This window comes from Macrobrachium rosenbergii, chromosome 6 (genome assembly GCF_040412425.1).
Source record: "Macrobrachium rosenbergii isolate ZJJX-2024 chromosome 6, ASM4041242v1, whole genome shotgun sequence".
Lineage (NCBI taxonomy): Eukaryota > Metazoa > Arthropoda > Malacostraca > Decapoda > Palaemonidae > Macrobrachium > Macrobrachium rosenbergii.
The window spans coordinates 30,122,238-30,139,011 of NC_089746.1; the positions used below are offsets into that span (position 1 = coordinate 30,122,238).

The 16,774-nt window shown below is 35.7% G+C and overlaps 3 protein-coding genes across 7 annotated transcripts in view; 1 reads left to right on the forward strand and 2 right to left on the reverse strand.

Moving 5' to 3' along the window:
• Nucleotides 1-7,324, reverse strand: part of LOC136839410 (beta-1,3-galactosyltransferase 1-like) — a 41,446-nt gene extending 34,122 nt beyond the window's left edge. Inside the window, exon 1 of one of the 4 annotated variants that reach the window (XM_067105416.1) lies at nucleotides 6,975-7,324. The gene's annotated coding sequence lies outside the window, so the exon portion shown is untranslated. Of the gene's footprint in view, nucleotides 1-6,426; nucleotides 6,632-6,974 lie in introns of those variants that run through there. The other 3 variants (XM_067105415.1, XM_067105413.1, XM_067105414.1) reach the window with 3 other exon arrangements.
• The window catches only part of MED21 (mediator complex subunit 21), a 215,570-nt gene that overhangs the window by 156,066 nt on the left and 42,730 nt on the right, over nucleotides 1-16,774 (forward strand). The gene's annotated exons all lie outside the window — the stretch shown is intronic.
• The window catches only part of LOC136839411 (uncharacterized), a 9,874-nt gene continuing 6,125 nt past the window's right edge, over nucleotides 13,026-16,774 (reverse strand). The window contains exons 2-3 of the mRNA XM_067105417.1: nucleotides 15,368-15,564; nucleotides 13,026-13,694 (exon numbers count right to left, since the gene is read on the reverse strand). Coding sequence (XP_066961518.1) covers nucleotides 13,263-13,694; nucleotides 15,368-15,564 — 629 coding nt within the window. The 3' untranslated portion in view covers nucleotides 13,026-13,262. The remainder of the gene's footprint in view (nucleotides 13,695-15,367; nucleotides 15,565-16,774) is intronic.

The following is a 16,774-nucleotide window of genomic DNA, read 5'->3' on the forward strand; positions in this document are numbered from 1 at the left end:
TAGACAGCTTTCAGGAACTTGTTCGGTTTCCCTTTTCAATCTGACATGTTGCTGTAGCATTCCAACCAAGCAAACATTAAAGGACTCAAAACAAGCGAATTTGTTTATAAACTATGGAACCCATCATCAAACATAGATCAGGGAATGCCGTCGTTTTCTGATGAAAGTCCTGCCAGTCATCTGGAACATTTAATTGGTCCTTGCCCAATGCGGTCGTTTTGCTGTTCATCAACTGCATAGGCACCTGCAACCTCGGTTACTGGAAGTAACCGATTTACCTGAACGGAAGAAAGAGAGGCAACCGCAGCATCAGCTTCTAGCTTTTAAAAAAAAGCTAGAAGGATATTCATTCCTCAAAAGAACATGACAAAAAGAAATTTATGAATTGTCTTGCACTCCCTTTTAATCCACACTTGAACAGAATAAGGAAAACTGTAAATAAAAATCATAATGATGTAATACAGTATAGTCTATAATTATAATAACACCATTAAAAGACTTCTTTTGCACAACAACAGTACACAGAATCACAACAATAAACATATTAGTGTTTATGAAATTCCCTGTACAGAATGTGACTCTAAATATTTTGGGGAAAGTGATAGAGGGGTTGCTAACAAGAATCGGGGAACACAAAAGAGCATACAAGTTACATGCAGAAAACAATGTGTTAATTAGTCATAGTCTTAACCTCAACCACCGCATAAATTGGACAGCATCTAAGGTAATTTTTAGGAGTAAAGATGTTGGCATAAGAAGACCAGTGGAGGGTGTGGCAATAGATAGAGGTTTATCTATGGAAGGCAGTAAATCTTTTACACAGGAAGATAAGTTCACCAACAACCTTATTTCCAGGAAGTATATTAAAGGTTTTAAGAACAAAGACCATTATGATAGTGTTGTCTCATTAGCGACATCTGATGCTGCGGTTGCCTCTCTTTCTTCCGTTCAGGTAACTCGGTTACTTCCAGTAACCGATGTTGCAGGTGCCTATGCAGTTGAATGAACAGCAAAACGACCGCATTGGGCAAGGACCAATTAGATGTTCCAGACGACTGGTGGGACTTTCATCAGAAAGCGACAGCATTGCCTGATCTATGTGTGATGACCGGTTCCATAGTTTATAAACAACTTCACTTGTTTTGAGTCCTTTTATGTTTACTTGGTTGGGGTGCTACAGCAACGCGTCAGATTGAAAAGGGGAACCGAACAAGTTCCCAAAAGCTATCTATACTGCTTTATCTTTAAAAATATATATATATATACATATACATAACTGTGGATTTGCTTCTCCATTTTAAGACTCATGCTACTATGAGTATTTTTTAATTAAGACAATAAGTTTTTGTTTGGTAATAGCAAGGAATGAAAATGAAATACCTGCACAGTACTGTACAAGCATTAGCACTGATAATCTGATAATACTACTCATGTAATAAATACAAATGCCTTATTTACAAAAAAATGGTAAATAGGCAATGGAACAAAAGCTTGATGTTATACAGATGATAAATGACCAAAGTAAAACAGAACTTCAGGGCTAAAATTAAACAAGTATAAAATGTGCTGAAGTTTCTTCGGCACAATCGAGTTTTCTGTACAGTCATGCTCAAGTCTGAGGGGACATGATTCTTTCTGTATCGTACAAAATCTCAGACTCAATGTAACGTTGCAAAGTACTGTAGTGTTAATTTTTTTTTTTTCATTTCTAATGTCATACATGTTGACAAGTTTGTGAATTCACAGCTAGCACTGTTTTCCCTATGGTTATACTGTATAAATATAATCCCTTTTATGCACCGGTATAATTCATAACCTGTGTGATCTGAACTGATTTTTTTTACATTGCTTAGTTCAAAGCACGGTGTGATAAAGGTAGCGGTGCAGTCAGTGATAGTGCGCTTAACATGCTCCTCGGGCTGGTCAACATAACTACCTCTGCATCATTATAACAGAACTAATATGCTCAACAGTCATAACAATATTTTCAAAATAGGACTATGAATTACAAGTTTTCTTTGAACATTGAAGTTTTAGGCTGTGTTCAAGCTTCATGTATGCTGCAAAATGACTTACAGGCCTAAAAGAAAATCTAAGCATTCTGAGATGTAATCTCTGTTACTAAAGAATTTATTTGTAGAGATTACTTATTCTTTGAGGAATAAAAGATGATGATGATTTTAATTGTATGGAGAAGATGGCTATTAATCGAAATATATATTAGTATTAATGTCAAGGCCTATGGAACACTTGTTTTTTAACTGGCTTAAAATATTATTTTCTTAACAGTCTTTCTGCTTGCTTTTGGTGTATAATTTATTCATTCATAAGGTAACTTGAAGTGCAAGAATGTGTAGATAACCTCATATGCTTCCTGGCCAGAAATTGTTAATATAGAGATGTGAATGCTAAGTGTAATGTATTTGTAATAAGTAAAGAAATCTAATACACCTAGGCCTAAGAACAATCTTGGCTTTAACAAAAGAATAATTGCATGGGCGAATATTTGCTAGTAAGTCATAATTTTTGAAGTGGTTAAGAAATATCACTTAAATCATTTAATTTTCTCGAAAATCCAAATATTCCTCTAACATCTATAAGTTGTTTCAAGATAATTTCACTGCCGCTACTCATTGCAGACCTATGTTACACCAGGTAGTTCATGTTGTGCCACCACTCTAATGGTTGCCTCACATGCTCCGCTCACCTGTTGATATCGGTGGATGCATTCTACTTTTGTATTTGCTTATTTACATTTTTTCAGCGTTGAGGCATAAAAACAATCAAACAGGACTATTTCAAATTTTATGGTTTCATTGGAAGCAACATTAATGTTATGACAAATTTTTTCATTTTTTATTTAACATTTGAACTGAGATTTGATGATGACTTTTTTTTTTGTCGAATGCATCGGTGATGAGTGAATGAAAGTTTTGAAAATGTTTCATTACTGTTTTTCCGAATTTTCTTAGTTTTGAAATACATGACAGGTTTCACTCTTATAAAACATATTATGGCCTTACTGTACGCAATAATCGTGTTTTCGCACTGAAATTTTTAACTAAATCCTATGCAGTCATGTTGTATCACTTAAGAGCATAGCTGCACATTGTATAATCAAGGCCACCAAAAATAAATCTATCTTTTGGTGGTCTCGGTATAATGCTGTATGAGCTGCGGCCCATGAAACTTTAATTACGGACCAGTGGTGGCCTGGCCTATATAATTGCCAGATGCATGATTATGGCTAACTTTAACTTTAAATAAAATAAAAACTCCTGAGGCTAGAGAGCTGCAAATTGGTATGTTTGATGATTGGAGGGTGGGTGAGCACCATACCAATTTGCAGCACTCTAGCCTCATTAGTTTTTAAGATCTGAGGGCAGATAGACATAGCCAGCACAATACTGTAGTTTTCAGAAAACTAAAAGGCTAATAGCTAAATTCAAGTTAAACAAAACACTTATTTTACTTCATCATAAATCAAAAGAGCAGAAGAACTGACAGCTGAAATATAATTTGTTTAACTTTACACCATCAGTTTACAAGGCCTAATCCTGCAGTCAGCAACTCCCCAAATGTACAAAAGGAAGAAAAAGAACCCTCACTTCCCCAGGTATTGATCTGGGTAGTGCCTCTGGCAGTGATAAAAGTAGTTATGTCTTTGCCTGTGTCTCTGTCAAGCAAGCAACAACTTTCTGCTTTTGGTCCTGAATAATAAATTTTGTAAGTAATCTGTATTTTTCATAGGTATAACAAACATAGCTATATATGTGGGTGTATTCCCCAATGCCAACTTGAATCAGTATAAGAAAATTGGTAATGGTAGTTACAGTTTGTGTTCACTGTGGTGGCCAGCTATCCGTTGAGCACATGCTGGTGCACTGTCCTAAATTTAATCGCCTAAGGGCAAAGTACTTACTAAGGGGGAAGACTATTTTAAAAATTTTAAATGATCACGTTGAGGTAGATAACCTTATGGATTATCTTAAAGAATCTGGTTATTTTAATGAGATACAATCTTGGTATATTTAATAAGGACTTTAGTCATATTTATTATATGTACTAGGTATATATTTTAAATATAAAAGTTTAATACATATTTACTTTTTGCTGGTTCTATCCAATATCATTCTTCATTTTTTAAGTTCATATTTTAACACTTAATTTTACTAGTATGTCGTCATTCACCTATTGATTATCAATCATATCAGTAACTTATATATTTCACCTTCATTATGGCGCTGAATAATTATGATGGGTTCCGGCGCTTGGTCTTCAAGACCTAAATTTCATAATCAATCAATCAACAGGAGGTTAAGAGGGTGAGTGAGGGAATATCCTCCACTCACCTGCCATCACGAAGCTTTGGTTTGTATATCTTTAAAAATACAAATTATTTCAAACGTATTTGTTTCTAAGGAAGTACAGACCATTGCATTTTACATAAAATAATCACTCCTTAGGTGGAAGGTGGTAGCTCAAGTGAAGGGTAAGTTGAATCTCCACCAAGGAATGTCACTTTTCGGTCACAATCATTTTCAGGGGAGCAATGATTCCTGTAACCACCTACTTGGTCAGGCACAGGGATGACAGAACAACTGGGCTGGCCTGAGTGAGATATGACTGAGATCTTGCCCAAAATGGAAATCCTTGTAGAACCAATGGTGACCCTATGTGGGGTGACACAAGTCAAAGGCATCCAAATTTAGCCAATACAGTTGATGAATTCACATTATAGCTCGAACCCCTTCTTTCACACCCCTTCTTAAAACGGAATCTTATCAACCAAAGAATAAGCCAACATGCATATGTACCCAGTCCAGAAAGCGCTCAGCCTGAGCTGCTGCCCTGAAAAGGGAGAAGGAGGGAAGAAAGGAGAGATACCATTCAGCCTCATCCTTATGCCCTCCAACTACCTTGGGCAAGATGCTTTTCTATCTAAAAAAAGAGCGTAGGTGATTATAGCATAGGTGATTATACAACCTGTTGAGCAGCCTAAAGAGGTCCTATGGAAATTTCTGGGGACTTATGGGTAGGCTGAGGTAGAGGTGGTCTGAAGCTTCAGACATATGCCATCATCATCTGGAAAGTTGCTCTGAAATGTCAAGGATGGTTCAATACCCTCGAACTTTGTGAACTTTTGTGCCTGCACTGTACAACTGTCTACTTCACCTGAAGCATAAGCATGTTTGATAAAAGCAAGAAGCTTGAAATAAAAGGGTTATCTTGAATAAATACTTCTTGTGATTGCTGGTACTAGCAAAGTGACACCAACACTCAAGCCTTAAAAGCCAGGTCCTAATTAGGTAACACCTGTGGCTCACACCAGGCATGGAAGCTGCTCAACCGGACCACCATCCACAACCCTAGGAATGAATGACAATGAGAGATATTTCAACCCTCCAAGTACCGGATGAAGAGAAAGGCAGTACTGTATTACTCGTGAATACACTTTGACAGTCTTAAGTGTGACATCTCAGTCCAAGGTCTCCTATATGGTGCCTGTGTTAGGCTGCAGATGGCAAAAGTTCTGTCCCACTCCAGAGGCTGAATCCCCTTGGGAGGGCAAAACTATTTGATGTTCCTTATAGGTATAGACAGCTTGCTGATGCAGGGAAGAGAATATGTTAATCGATATAAACATACTTAAACTGTGGCCTACATCACATGCAATAACCTGTGTCATCATCAACTTATGGGCTATGCAGGGTCCGGTGAATGTCCAGAAGAACTCCGCATGCATAAAGTACCAAAATTAAAAGTAAAATGTAATATTTTTCATATTTAAAGCGTTTTAGACCACTTCTTATGATGAGGAAACACCCACAATTTTGCCATATTAGCTATGGAGGGGTTGGGGACAGGTATTGTCTAACCTTATAAGTCAAAAATCGAAAATCATTCGATGGGGAACTAGTTTTTCTGAGAAACATTACACTCTTTCTGAGAAACATTACAGTAAAAAACCTCATTTTCGAACTAACTCCAATAAGATCAAGTACACGAAGTGCTACTGGATGTAAACAAACAACTTAGAAAATTTTCGAGGATGCCAATTAGATAATCATTAATATCTCGGATATGGTGAATCTCCTCAAAAAGTGTTCAGAGACAAAGTTTTATTATTTTATATTGTGGAAATTATAGTGTGACCTATTTTCTTATATCTCACCGCAGAGTTGTTCTGGACATTGACCCAGGGTCCTTAATTACCATTGCCTAAACACAGAGCTTCACAGGTTCATATTTTTTATTAATTTTTTAGGTGTAAACTATGTGAGATACTTAGCCTACCACATGACATCTAAATTACAGAAGTGACATAACCAAAGCAGCTGCCTAAATCATAATCCTAGCCCAGTATAGACTGGGCTATATTGCTCATTAGGCAAGGCCTACCTAAGAAAAACCTTCTTAACATACCTGAGCTAGGGAAACATTGGGATATGCTGTTACTGTAATTCACCTTTGGGCTGAGCTAGGCGATGCACTTGCAGCATTTCCTGACTTCCTTCTTAGCGTACCCAAGGTTAGGCTATTGTAACAACAGTCACACAGGCTATTGCCTAACTGGGTTATTTTCAGAATCTACTCATGCCATCATACGACAATGACACATCACTCTCACTGACCTTGGACCTATCTCATGGCCTAGGGTAGAGTCCCACATTCCTTACATAGAGAGTGGTCCCTGAAACTTGACAAGGAAATAACGATAACATAAATCTTTCATTAAAAAATCTGGCTACCTTTGCTTGACATTAGGAACTGGGCCCAGCCTGGCAGTTTACGTATGCTACCCTGGGAGACTAACTAGCCCATCCTCCCACATTCACAGAGGACCTTCGTCGGGCCAAGATCTCGTCAGCAAAGAGTTGTAGCCTACCTGTAATGTATTCACTACTGCAAAATTGAGTTATTCGGACAGAGTGAAAGCTGGACACACAGAAAGTCTTAAAATTTTAACTTACCCATACTGGACGACCAGTGCCTACCAAAATCTGATAGCCTTGAACTTTCAGTGCTCTTCAGTTCAGCACAGACATGTTGCCTATGTATCGGCACCTCCCAGGCTCCTTAATCCTGGTTTCCGAATTCTCTTAGTTTCTTGTCTCTATTCCTCTACGTTCTGTGCGGTATGTCTTCCTTCTCTTCTGTTCTCCCTTAAAATTGACTTTCTTACTACATTTTCTCCCGTGCTTGACATAGCTGCTGTAATTCTATAGCTATTAGTTTTTCTTTGTTTAACTCCTGGTTCCTGGTGCCTAAGGGCTCACTCCAAAAACACAGTTGCGGGCACATTACACAATTCGAGCAGGTGCGGAGCTATATTCCTTGCACCACTGCATGAAATAGTTAAGATCTGCTGCTCCACAAAGCGTGCATACCATATGTCAATCTCCATTATTTTTTTCCTAGTTTTGGGGAGATATGAAATTTTATCTATCTGGGTAGAGTAATTAATGCTGTCCTATTTCTATAAATTCCACCTACTCGTGCATCTATTTTCCATTCCATGTAGATTTCTAAACTCTTACTGATGGCTTCATTTTACCAGTTTTTACTATCAATTTCCTTTTTTTATTCTTTTATTATCTCTCCGTATTCTTTCATCTATACCATATCTTCCATACAATACCCAGTTATTGTTCCCATACCCTACCACTTCCGCTAACACAGTTCAGCAAACAATTATCCCGTTCTTGCATACTCTTCATAAACTGTATTCTTCCACTCGTGATTCTCACTTCCAGATATACCTTGGACATACCTATCTTTCCCCCTTAACCGTACATACTGCGGCATTTCTAGGAGCTCCCGGCATTTTCCTTGGGCACTCCGTTTTCCAATTTTGCAGCCAGTCTCATTGCATTTCATCACTTCAGTTCCGTATCATATTAATGCTAAAGCTACTCCTTTCCAATAAAATTTTATGCCTTATGTATCCTCCAAATCATGACTAATTATATGATCGAATATTGCTTTAATCTTTATTTATTTCTAAACTATATCTCTTACTCACCCCCTCGATTTGGGACCACCTTGACGTGATGAGGGAGCTCTTGTTTCAAAGACTAAACATAAGGAATTGGACGCTGTGCATAATATGGGGCTAAGGATCTGCACTGGAGCTTTTAGAACTTCACTCATTGAAAGTATTTATGTAGACTCCCATCAGCTACCACTGGACTTAAGGAGGCACGACCTAGGTCTGAGACACACCATGCGGCTGAAAAGCTCGAAGGAGAATCCTTCTTTTGTGATCTTAAAACAGTGTGACTCAGGTGTTTTTGGATCTAGATCTTCAATACCATTTCAAATCAGACAGCTGGGTGAACTGGAGGATGAAAGCATAAAAATGCAAAAGATCCTGTAAGCTAAATATCCTGCTATCCCTCCATGGTTTATTCCAGCAATAGATGTCTGCATTAAAGAGACAAAGAAGAGAGATCGTCCAGAAGAAGTCAGAAACAAGTTTTTTGGAGCATGATGAGAGGCATATAAATGACAGGAAAATCTATACTGACGGATCAAAATCGGAAGATGGAGTAGGATGTGAGGTTCATATATAAAAAAGTTATCAGACTCCTCATCCATTTTCACTGCTGAAGCAACAGCCATAGTTGATGCTTTAAATCTTGCATCTGATAAGAAATTTAAATCCACAGTAATATATAGTGACTCAAGGAGCGTTTTAGAAGCCCTGAAGAAGTTTGACCCTACCCATCCCTTAATTCAAAAGGCTCAGGAATGGCTTTATTTATCTTTCTGTTCGCCACAAATCAGTAAAGTTTTGTTGGATTCCTGTGCACACTGGTCCAGAAGGGAACGAACTGGCTGATAGTAAAGCAAAGGATGCCGCAAGATGTGATTTCTTAACTAATAAGGTGCCACATTTGGATATGCGTCCAATTATCAGACGATACATTCGTACAAAATGGCAGCAGAGGTGGACTTCCCCCATTTTATCCACAAATAGGAAGTACAGAAACAATAGAAAAAGTATCGATTTTTGGAGTTCGTGTTTTAATCGTAACAGAAAATTTGAGGTCATCCTAACACGGCTTAGGATTGGCCATACCCGCTTCACTCATAGCTATATTTTATAGGGAGCCAGTGCTCCAATTTGTGCTCACTGTGGCGGTCAGCTATCCGTTGAGCACATGCTGGTGCACTGTCGTAAATTTAATCGCCTTAGGGCAAAGTACTTACTAAATGGGAAGACTATTTTAGAAATTTTAAATGATGACGTTGAGGCAGATAACCTTATGGGTTATCTTAAAGAATCTGGTTATTTTAATGAGATATGATTTCAGGATATTTAATAAAGATTTTAGTCATTTATTCTTATACTAAGTATATATTTTGAATATAAAAGTTTAAAATATGCTTATTTTTTGTTGGTTCTATCTAATATCATTCTTCATTTTTTACGTTCATATTTTAACACTGAATTTTACTATATAGTATATGTCGTCATTCACCTATTCATTATCAGTCATATCATTAATTTATATATTTCACCTTCATTACGGCGCTGAATAAACCTGATGGGTTCCGGCGCTTGGTCTTCAAGAGCTAAATTTCATAATCAATCAATCTCTAATTCACCTCCACTACCATCCTTATTTTCTCCTTTGCTGTTTTAATATCTTTTGATGTTACTAGCCCGCCATACCGAAAAATAACAACCCTGTGTTCAAGGCTTCAACCCTAAGTCTATTTCCCTTTTCCTCCATTTCTGTTAAGATTTTATATTTTATCATCTTAACAATGCTGTGCACAGCGTGTAACCCTTGCTTAAGTCCACTTGTTACTTTGTATTCTTTTATATCTTCGTTCCCTAAGTCCATTCTTGTCATATATTTCCTTCATTTATATCTTAGCTACTGCTTCAGTTACGTCTGGGTGTAGTCTATATATATATATATATATATATATATATATATATATATATATATATATATATATATATATATATATATATATTATGTATAACTGAATCACGAAAATATGGAACGTGATGAATATAAATAAAGAAAATCCACAGAAGGAAACGGAAACACTGGAGTCGCAGCACTCCAGTGTTTGTTTCTTTAAATGGATTTTATCTTTATATATATATATATATATATATATATATATATATTATATATATATATATATATATATATATATATATATATATATATATATATATATATATATATATATATATATATATATATATATATATATATATTAGCTCCTCTCTTTTGACAGAGTCGTGAGGCTTCCTAAAATCTACCGATATCATCACCAGTTCTTGTTTCCTCTGTTGCATTTTTTTTTTTTTTTTTTACATAGTATAGCAGTATGAAGAGGCTGTTTTCCACTCCTCCCAATGTTTGATATCTCTTGTCGGTTTTCTATGGTCTAGACATTTGCCTTAAGATGATCTTCTGTTTCTTGATTTACAGATCACATGAACAGTTTGCATGATTTTTTTGTTATACAGCCCTTTTACAGTTAATTTCTTTACTTTTTAACATTTTCATTTTTTTACTATTTCCATTCCCTTAATTTCTCTTCTGTCTCTGCTTCTGTCTGTCAGCACCTCGTTAGGACATCTACTGTATACTTTTGTGACTGTTTCTGTCGACATTACGCAGCTGTGGTTTTATACCATCCGGTCCATCCGTTTTTCTTCTAGAGTTATCTAAGCACTTCACTTTTGCTCATTTTAGTTCGGGCTTCCACATTGGTCTTATTCTGCTTATAGGGCAGCTGCGTCCTCAGTTCTCTGAGAAACCTTGTGTCATGCACTTTCCTTTTTCCTGTTTCTTTTTATACTCTTCTGCTGTATATATATATATATATATATATATAATCTTATATATTTCTTATTTCTTTCTTTCCTATATATATATATATATATATATATATATATATATATATATATATATATATATATATATATATATATATATATATATATATATTTGTTGATATGATAAATTTTTGACTGATCAATCTATCCCTCCCAAACCATTACCACCAATTTTATATACTTGCCCGTTAGTTTTTTTTTTTTTTTTTTTTTTTAGTTCGCTTGTTTTTCTCACATTTTCTTTCCTCTTAATTTTTCTACGCTGTCAAAATCTTTCTTTCCTTTTCTTTTTGCCTCTTCTGTTGGCTTGTATTCATAGCTTATCCTTTTCTGATGAATTAATTGTATCTGTTAAAGGTAATAGCTGTATACAATTTCTCAGAACTTTCGAGAGTAGTGATAGTAGTAGTAGTAAGTATTAGAAACTGATTCCTGGAGCGGCTCCCCTACTCGTTCTAGTTTATCTTAGGTTGTGGTTGTTTAAGATATTTTGTTTATATGGCGCCATATGTTTTGGATAAAGTCTTTCCTGTTTTCACTTTCCTCTCTAGACATATATGTGAACAGTAAGATGATAGCGATCAGTTCCTCTTTGGCTTCCTGATAAGGCTGCTGAACGAATCTAAATCTGTTCCTAATATTATTGTATGCTAGGCAATAAAGTAAAATATGCCCTAGGTTTTAAGTTACCACTTCACAATATAAACATTTAGTTTCTTCGATCATTAATCTTTTCCTATAATTTAGCTCTAGCGGGTTCAATCCTTGCTCCGCTAATCAGCAGTTTTTTTCGGCGTTATCATACCAAGTTTCTTCTCTACAGATTTTCATCGTTGACTTTTCATATCCTTCTCTTTGCCATCTTTTTTGTCACAATCTTTATTATTTCATTTAACTGATTGTCATTAATCCGTTCCGTTTTGCTTAAATTTAAGCGTAACTCCTTCACATACTTTTAATTTACAAAACCCAAAGTTTTCTTGTTTACGCATTGGTCCAAGGTTACCTCATAGAATAGCTTATTCCTAGTAGTCTTGATGCTATACTTTACATAGTACTTTTGTTCTTCATCTCTTAAGTGGCTGGATAAGGCCCATATTTCAGATTTTAAAACACAGCATGCTGTTTACCTTGGTGGTTTCAGAATTGTTCTGTAAACTTAGGTATCGGTTATTTCTTCATTTATTTATTTATTTTTTTTTTTTTGCAGTTCATTAATTTCTTTTGCTAAGTCACATTATTTCCATGGCATACTTGAACGTTGATGTTGCTAATTGTTTCCAGTACAACTTCCCTATCGTCACCTTACTACAGCTTTACTTGTGACTGAGTTAGCCATATTTACCACCCTTTTTGCTTTGCTCTGATCCCTTTTCAGCTGCTCTCAGGGGCATTCTTATTATTTATTGGTTGTAACACTTAGATATTTTATTTGCTTTATTATTCTTATTCCTGCAATGTATTACATGAAGTCTGCGTCATTTATCCTTTCTTAGATTTACAAGCTATTTTTTACAAGAAGTTTTATGTGTTTTGCTCTTTCTTCCAAAGAATGACAGAGAAACAGTCCGCCATCTTCATAGAACGGTGCCTCGATTCTTAGAGTATCGTTCGTTAATCCTACTTTCGTATCATCCAGTATTTTAATGATCAGGTGAATAGGAAGAATTTGGTCGACCAATTATACAGTTGTATTATGCCATTTGCTGCATTTAATTCCTCTTGTTCTATAGTGTGATGGTAATGGTAGACTTTACTGCTCTGTAACGGGTCGCCGTTACATGGGCTGGGATAGAATGGAACCGGAGAGTAGGACTGTTATTTTAAGGTGACACGCGCCTGCATTTTCATTCTTGATAGGTTATTTCCAGACCAGTCTACGAGCAATATCGCAGTTCTTTTTAACTTAGATGTACGATTTCTTGCTTAGTACGGCGACGGTCCTCAGTATTACAACATTCAAAATATTTTTCATGTCTTATCCTACAATAATTCTACAGAGAGACAATTCCTCATAGTGTCGTCATCCAAATGTGACTCTAGACCGGATTGCTTTATATTGTGCCCAGTATAAATAACATTATTTTAGCAGTTTTTTTTTATAGAAACTGGTGTGTAACAATCAAATTCCGACCATAATTCAAACAGGAACAAAGTGTTACGTAGTTATTCTATTTTATTGTAGCTCATTTATATAAAAATCAAATTAATAATCTGTTCAGCCATGGTAATCTGATAAAATGGATAACCTACATTCCAAACTATTCTAATAATCTAGCTGAATAATGTAGAAAATGCCCGTATTTCTCAGAAAGATTCACATTCCAGCTTTCATTTCGTTCATATTTTACAGTAAGCGTACTAATCGTATTTTCCAGTTTCTTATGTGTTATTCCTTTATTTTCCACCATGAACTCATATCACCCAAAAACTTCTCGCCATAAGAATCCAAATGAACCAATACATCACGATGAATACTATTCAAAATGGCGTTACCCGTGCCTCCTAGTAATCCATGATAAGAGTCACTCCTTCCACGACTCGTTTTCCGACCTCCGTGATCGTTGAAGAGCGTAGCCATGATAACACCAGGAATGAGAAGACCCATCAGACCAAGATACTGAGGAGCAACGCCCAACATGGTGAAGGTGAGGACTGCAATAACTGCGAAAGGCAAGAGGAAGTAGACCAGAAAACCGAAGGACGGGTTGGAGAGTGCGTTGGTTCCCAGGCTGTTCAGCTGGGATTCAAGACGGTTGTGCATCTGCGTCACGAGAGGGTTTGTATCCATTTCGTCTGCGCTGAACGCTTGTTCAAACACCTGGTAAGGAAGTCGAAAGAAGTGTTGTTAATAGATATACTTTTTGTATTTTTGGAAGCTATAATTTTTTACGATAGTTCTGAAAATGCACTCTAGCAAAAGAGACGTTACTTGTTTAACACCTGTTAAAGAAAGCGAATCAATATTATTGTAAGTTTAACAAGAGTCATATTTCTAGGTTCTAACTGGGCTTACCAGAAGGATTTGTTTTTAATTAACAGGTGTAAATGTGAGTAAGGTAAAGAATTTGAATAGCAAAGTAGGAGAGGAAACAGAACGGATGAAAAGTAAAAGGCAAACAGCTATCAAGTCTGGCTTCATGAACGATTTAAAGGATTTTTAGTACCACTTACAGTGAGCCACGTGAGGCGCATTGTTCCATAGGTGTTACCCCAGTCCTCGGCGATAAAGGAAAGCGACAGAATATGTACGGCCAGCAATTACACCTTTACATTTTGTATAATTTCCCTTTTAATGGTGAGTTCTGAAAAGGCATCAGGCGGGTAATACTGCAAATTTCCCATTCTCAAAGGTAGCAATTCCTCCAAAGTCTTTCCTGCGAGTCCCACGGATATAGTCAAAAGACAGAGTGAAAAACTTAACGTGAATTGCGTTATTTATAGCTTATCATTACTCATGATCAAACGTTCCTGGTTCTTGGGGTTCCTGGTTCCTTGTTGCTCACTCCACAAATCGAATTTGGGGGCATGCTATTTCCTTACAGATTAGCGCAAGGCTTGTTTTTAAACCTTATCATTTCTTTATATGCGTCAATTTTCAACACATTTCTATCCTCTTCTTAAAAAGAAAGCATTTTGTGTTAATTATAGTTACAAAAGACACAAGAACTTTCATAGATAATTAATACAAAAATTAAATAGATAAAAAGTTTACTCCACAAAGCGCAACATATTTGCTTGTAATTTTTTAATTGTTTTTACTTTATAAAATTTTTAGTTTTATGGATTTTATTGAATAATCAACGATAACGTCTTGCTCCCAGCATTAGCTTCCTGCTCAGGTCTTGAAAAGTCTCTCACTTCCCTATGTATTCTTATGTATTCTCCCAGCTTTCTGCTCTAAATTCTTTGTATATATCTTTTGATATCAGTCCTCTTAATTTCTCTAATTTTTTTTTACTTCATTTATATATTTTATTCTACAGTTTGTTTTTATAGCCAGCATAATCAATCTAGCGTTAATGACAAGAATAGCTCACAGCGCATTCAATTTTATTATATAGGGCTTTGAATAGAGTTTGATCTTTGTAGTAGTAGTAGTAGTAGTCTGAAGAAACCTCTCTCTCTCTGTTCTTGTTCGGACCTTCCTCTTTCAGATGATTCTCTCTCCATGATCCTCTTTCTCTCTCTCTCTCGCGGGTGCTGGCTAATCCCAGCGCCTCGTTCAGCGCTATATATATATATATATATATATATATATATATATATATATATATATATATAAATATATATATATACAATATATATATATATAATACCATTTTTTATGACCAGTTTTATTTAATCGTTGAATTTTAGATTTTGTATGATTCCTTTTCATTTTATTTTTTCTCACAATTTTCTATATCTTTTAGCTATATTAATTCCAAATTGCCAGCAGTTTGAATAGAGTTACTTGATCTTTTGTAGTAGTAGTAGTCTGAAGAAACCTACTTCCATAAGGACGCTGTTCTTGTTCGGACCTTCCTCGTTTGACAGATGATTGTTGATGTTTCCATGATCCTCTCCAAAGGCGGTTCCTCTCGCAGGCTTTCCTGGCTCCTCCTGCGGATCGCGGGTGCTGGCTAATCCCAGCACCTCGTTCAGAGCAGGATTAGCATGACCGCCTTTGTGAAGTTTGGATTCTTCATCTGGAAGAGCAGTCATAGGTCAGTCGCTGATAACTGGAATGACTAACGAGCCTATGAAGATTAGAATGATTTTACAGTTGAATACTCAGTGACCAGCATTTTTAATACCATATGTTACATCAGCCATAAAATCCCATAACAGTTTATATGTTTATATGTATAATATACTTTTCGAGAGAAAGACAATTATATGTATAATAATATATTTATCGAGAGAAAGACAAGTATATGTATAATATACTTATCGAGAGACAGTTATATGTATAATAATATAATTATCGAGAGAAAGACAATTATACGTATAATATACTTATCGAGAGAAAGACAAGTATATGTATAATATACTTATCGAGAGAAAGACAAGTATATGTATAATATACTTATCGAGAGAAAGACAAGTATATGTATAATATACTTATCGAGAGAAAGACAAGTATATGTATAATATACTTATCGAGAAGAAGCGGCAGAAACTGGTAAGAATTTGAAGTTGTATTATGAGTATTTGGAGTAGAAGTAACGAATGGTGTTATGACGAGGAAAGAGCAGAGTCGCAAAATAAATGAAGTAAGGTAGAAAAGCTGCTGGTAAAAATTTGAAAAAGGAGAGCAATGTCTATGGAAGCAAAAGTTATCCGTGCATGAGGAAAATCTGATGTTAACCTATTTCGAAAGAAAGACAAGTATATGTATAATATTTTTAGAAGGCAAGTATGGATGTGGAATGTGAAGAATTACTAAGATGATATGAAAAGGTTAATGTTGTTGAGGAGTTGTAACAGTGCTTTCAGTTGGTCTGGTCGTGTGAAGAAAATTGAGGATTAACTCACATTTTGGACAAGTACTTATGTATAATTTACACTGCAAGCCTTTGAATCCAAATGAAAAGTAAATGAGTGACCAGTAGACTATCTATCTCTCTCTCTATAATCTCTCTCTCTCTCTCTCTCTCTCTCTCGCAAAAAAAAAATCTCTCTTTCCGTGCATGAGGAAAATCTCTGTATATATATATATATATATATATATATAATATATATATATATATATATATATATATATATATATATATTATATACATATATACATATATCAATTTTGATGCGTTTGGGCCTTTGAATCCAAATTTAAGTATCAGCAGACTTTGCAAATCACTCTCTCTCTCTCTCATATGCGCCCCTCATATTCATAATTTATTTGTTCATATATGTATA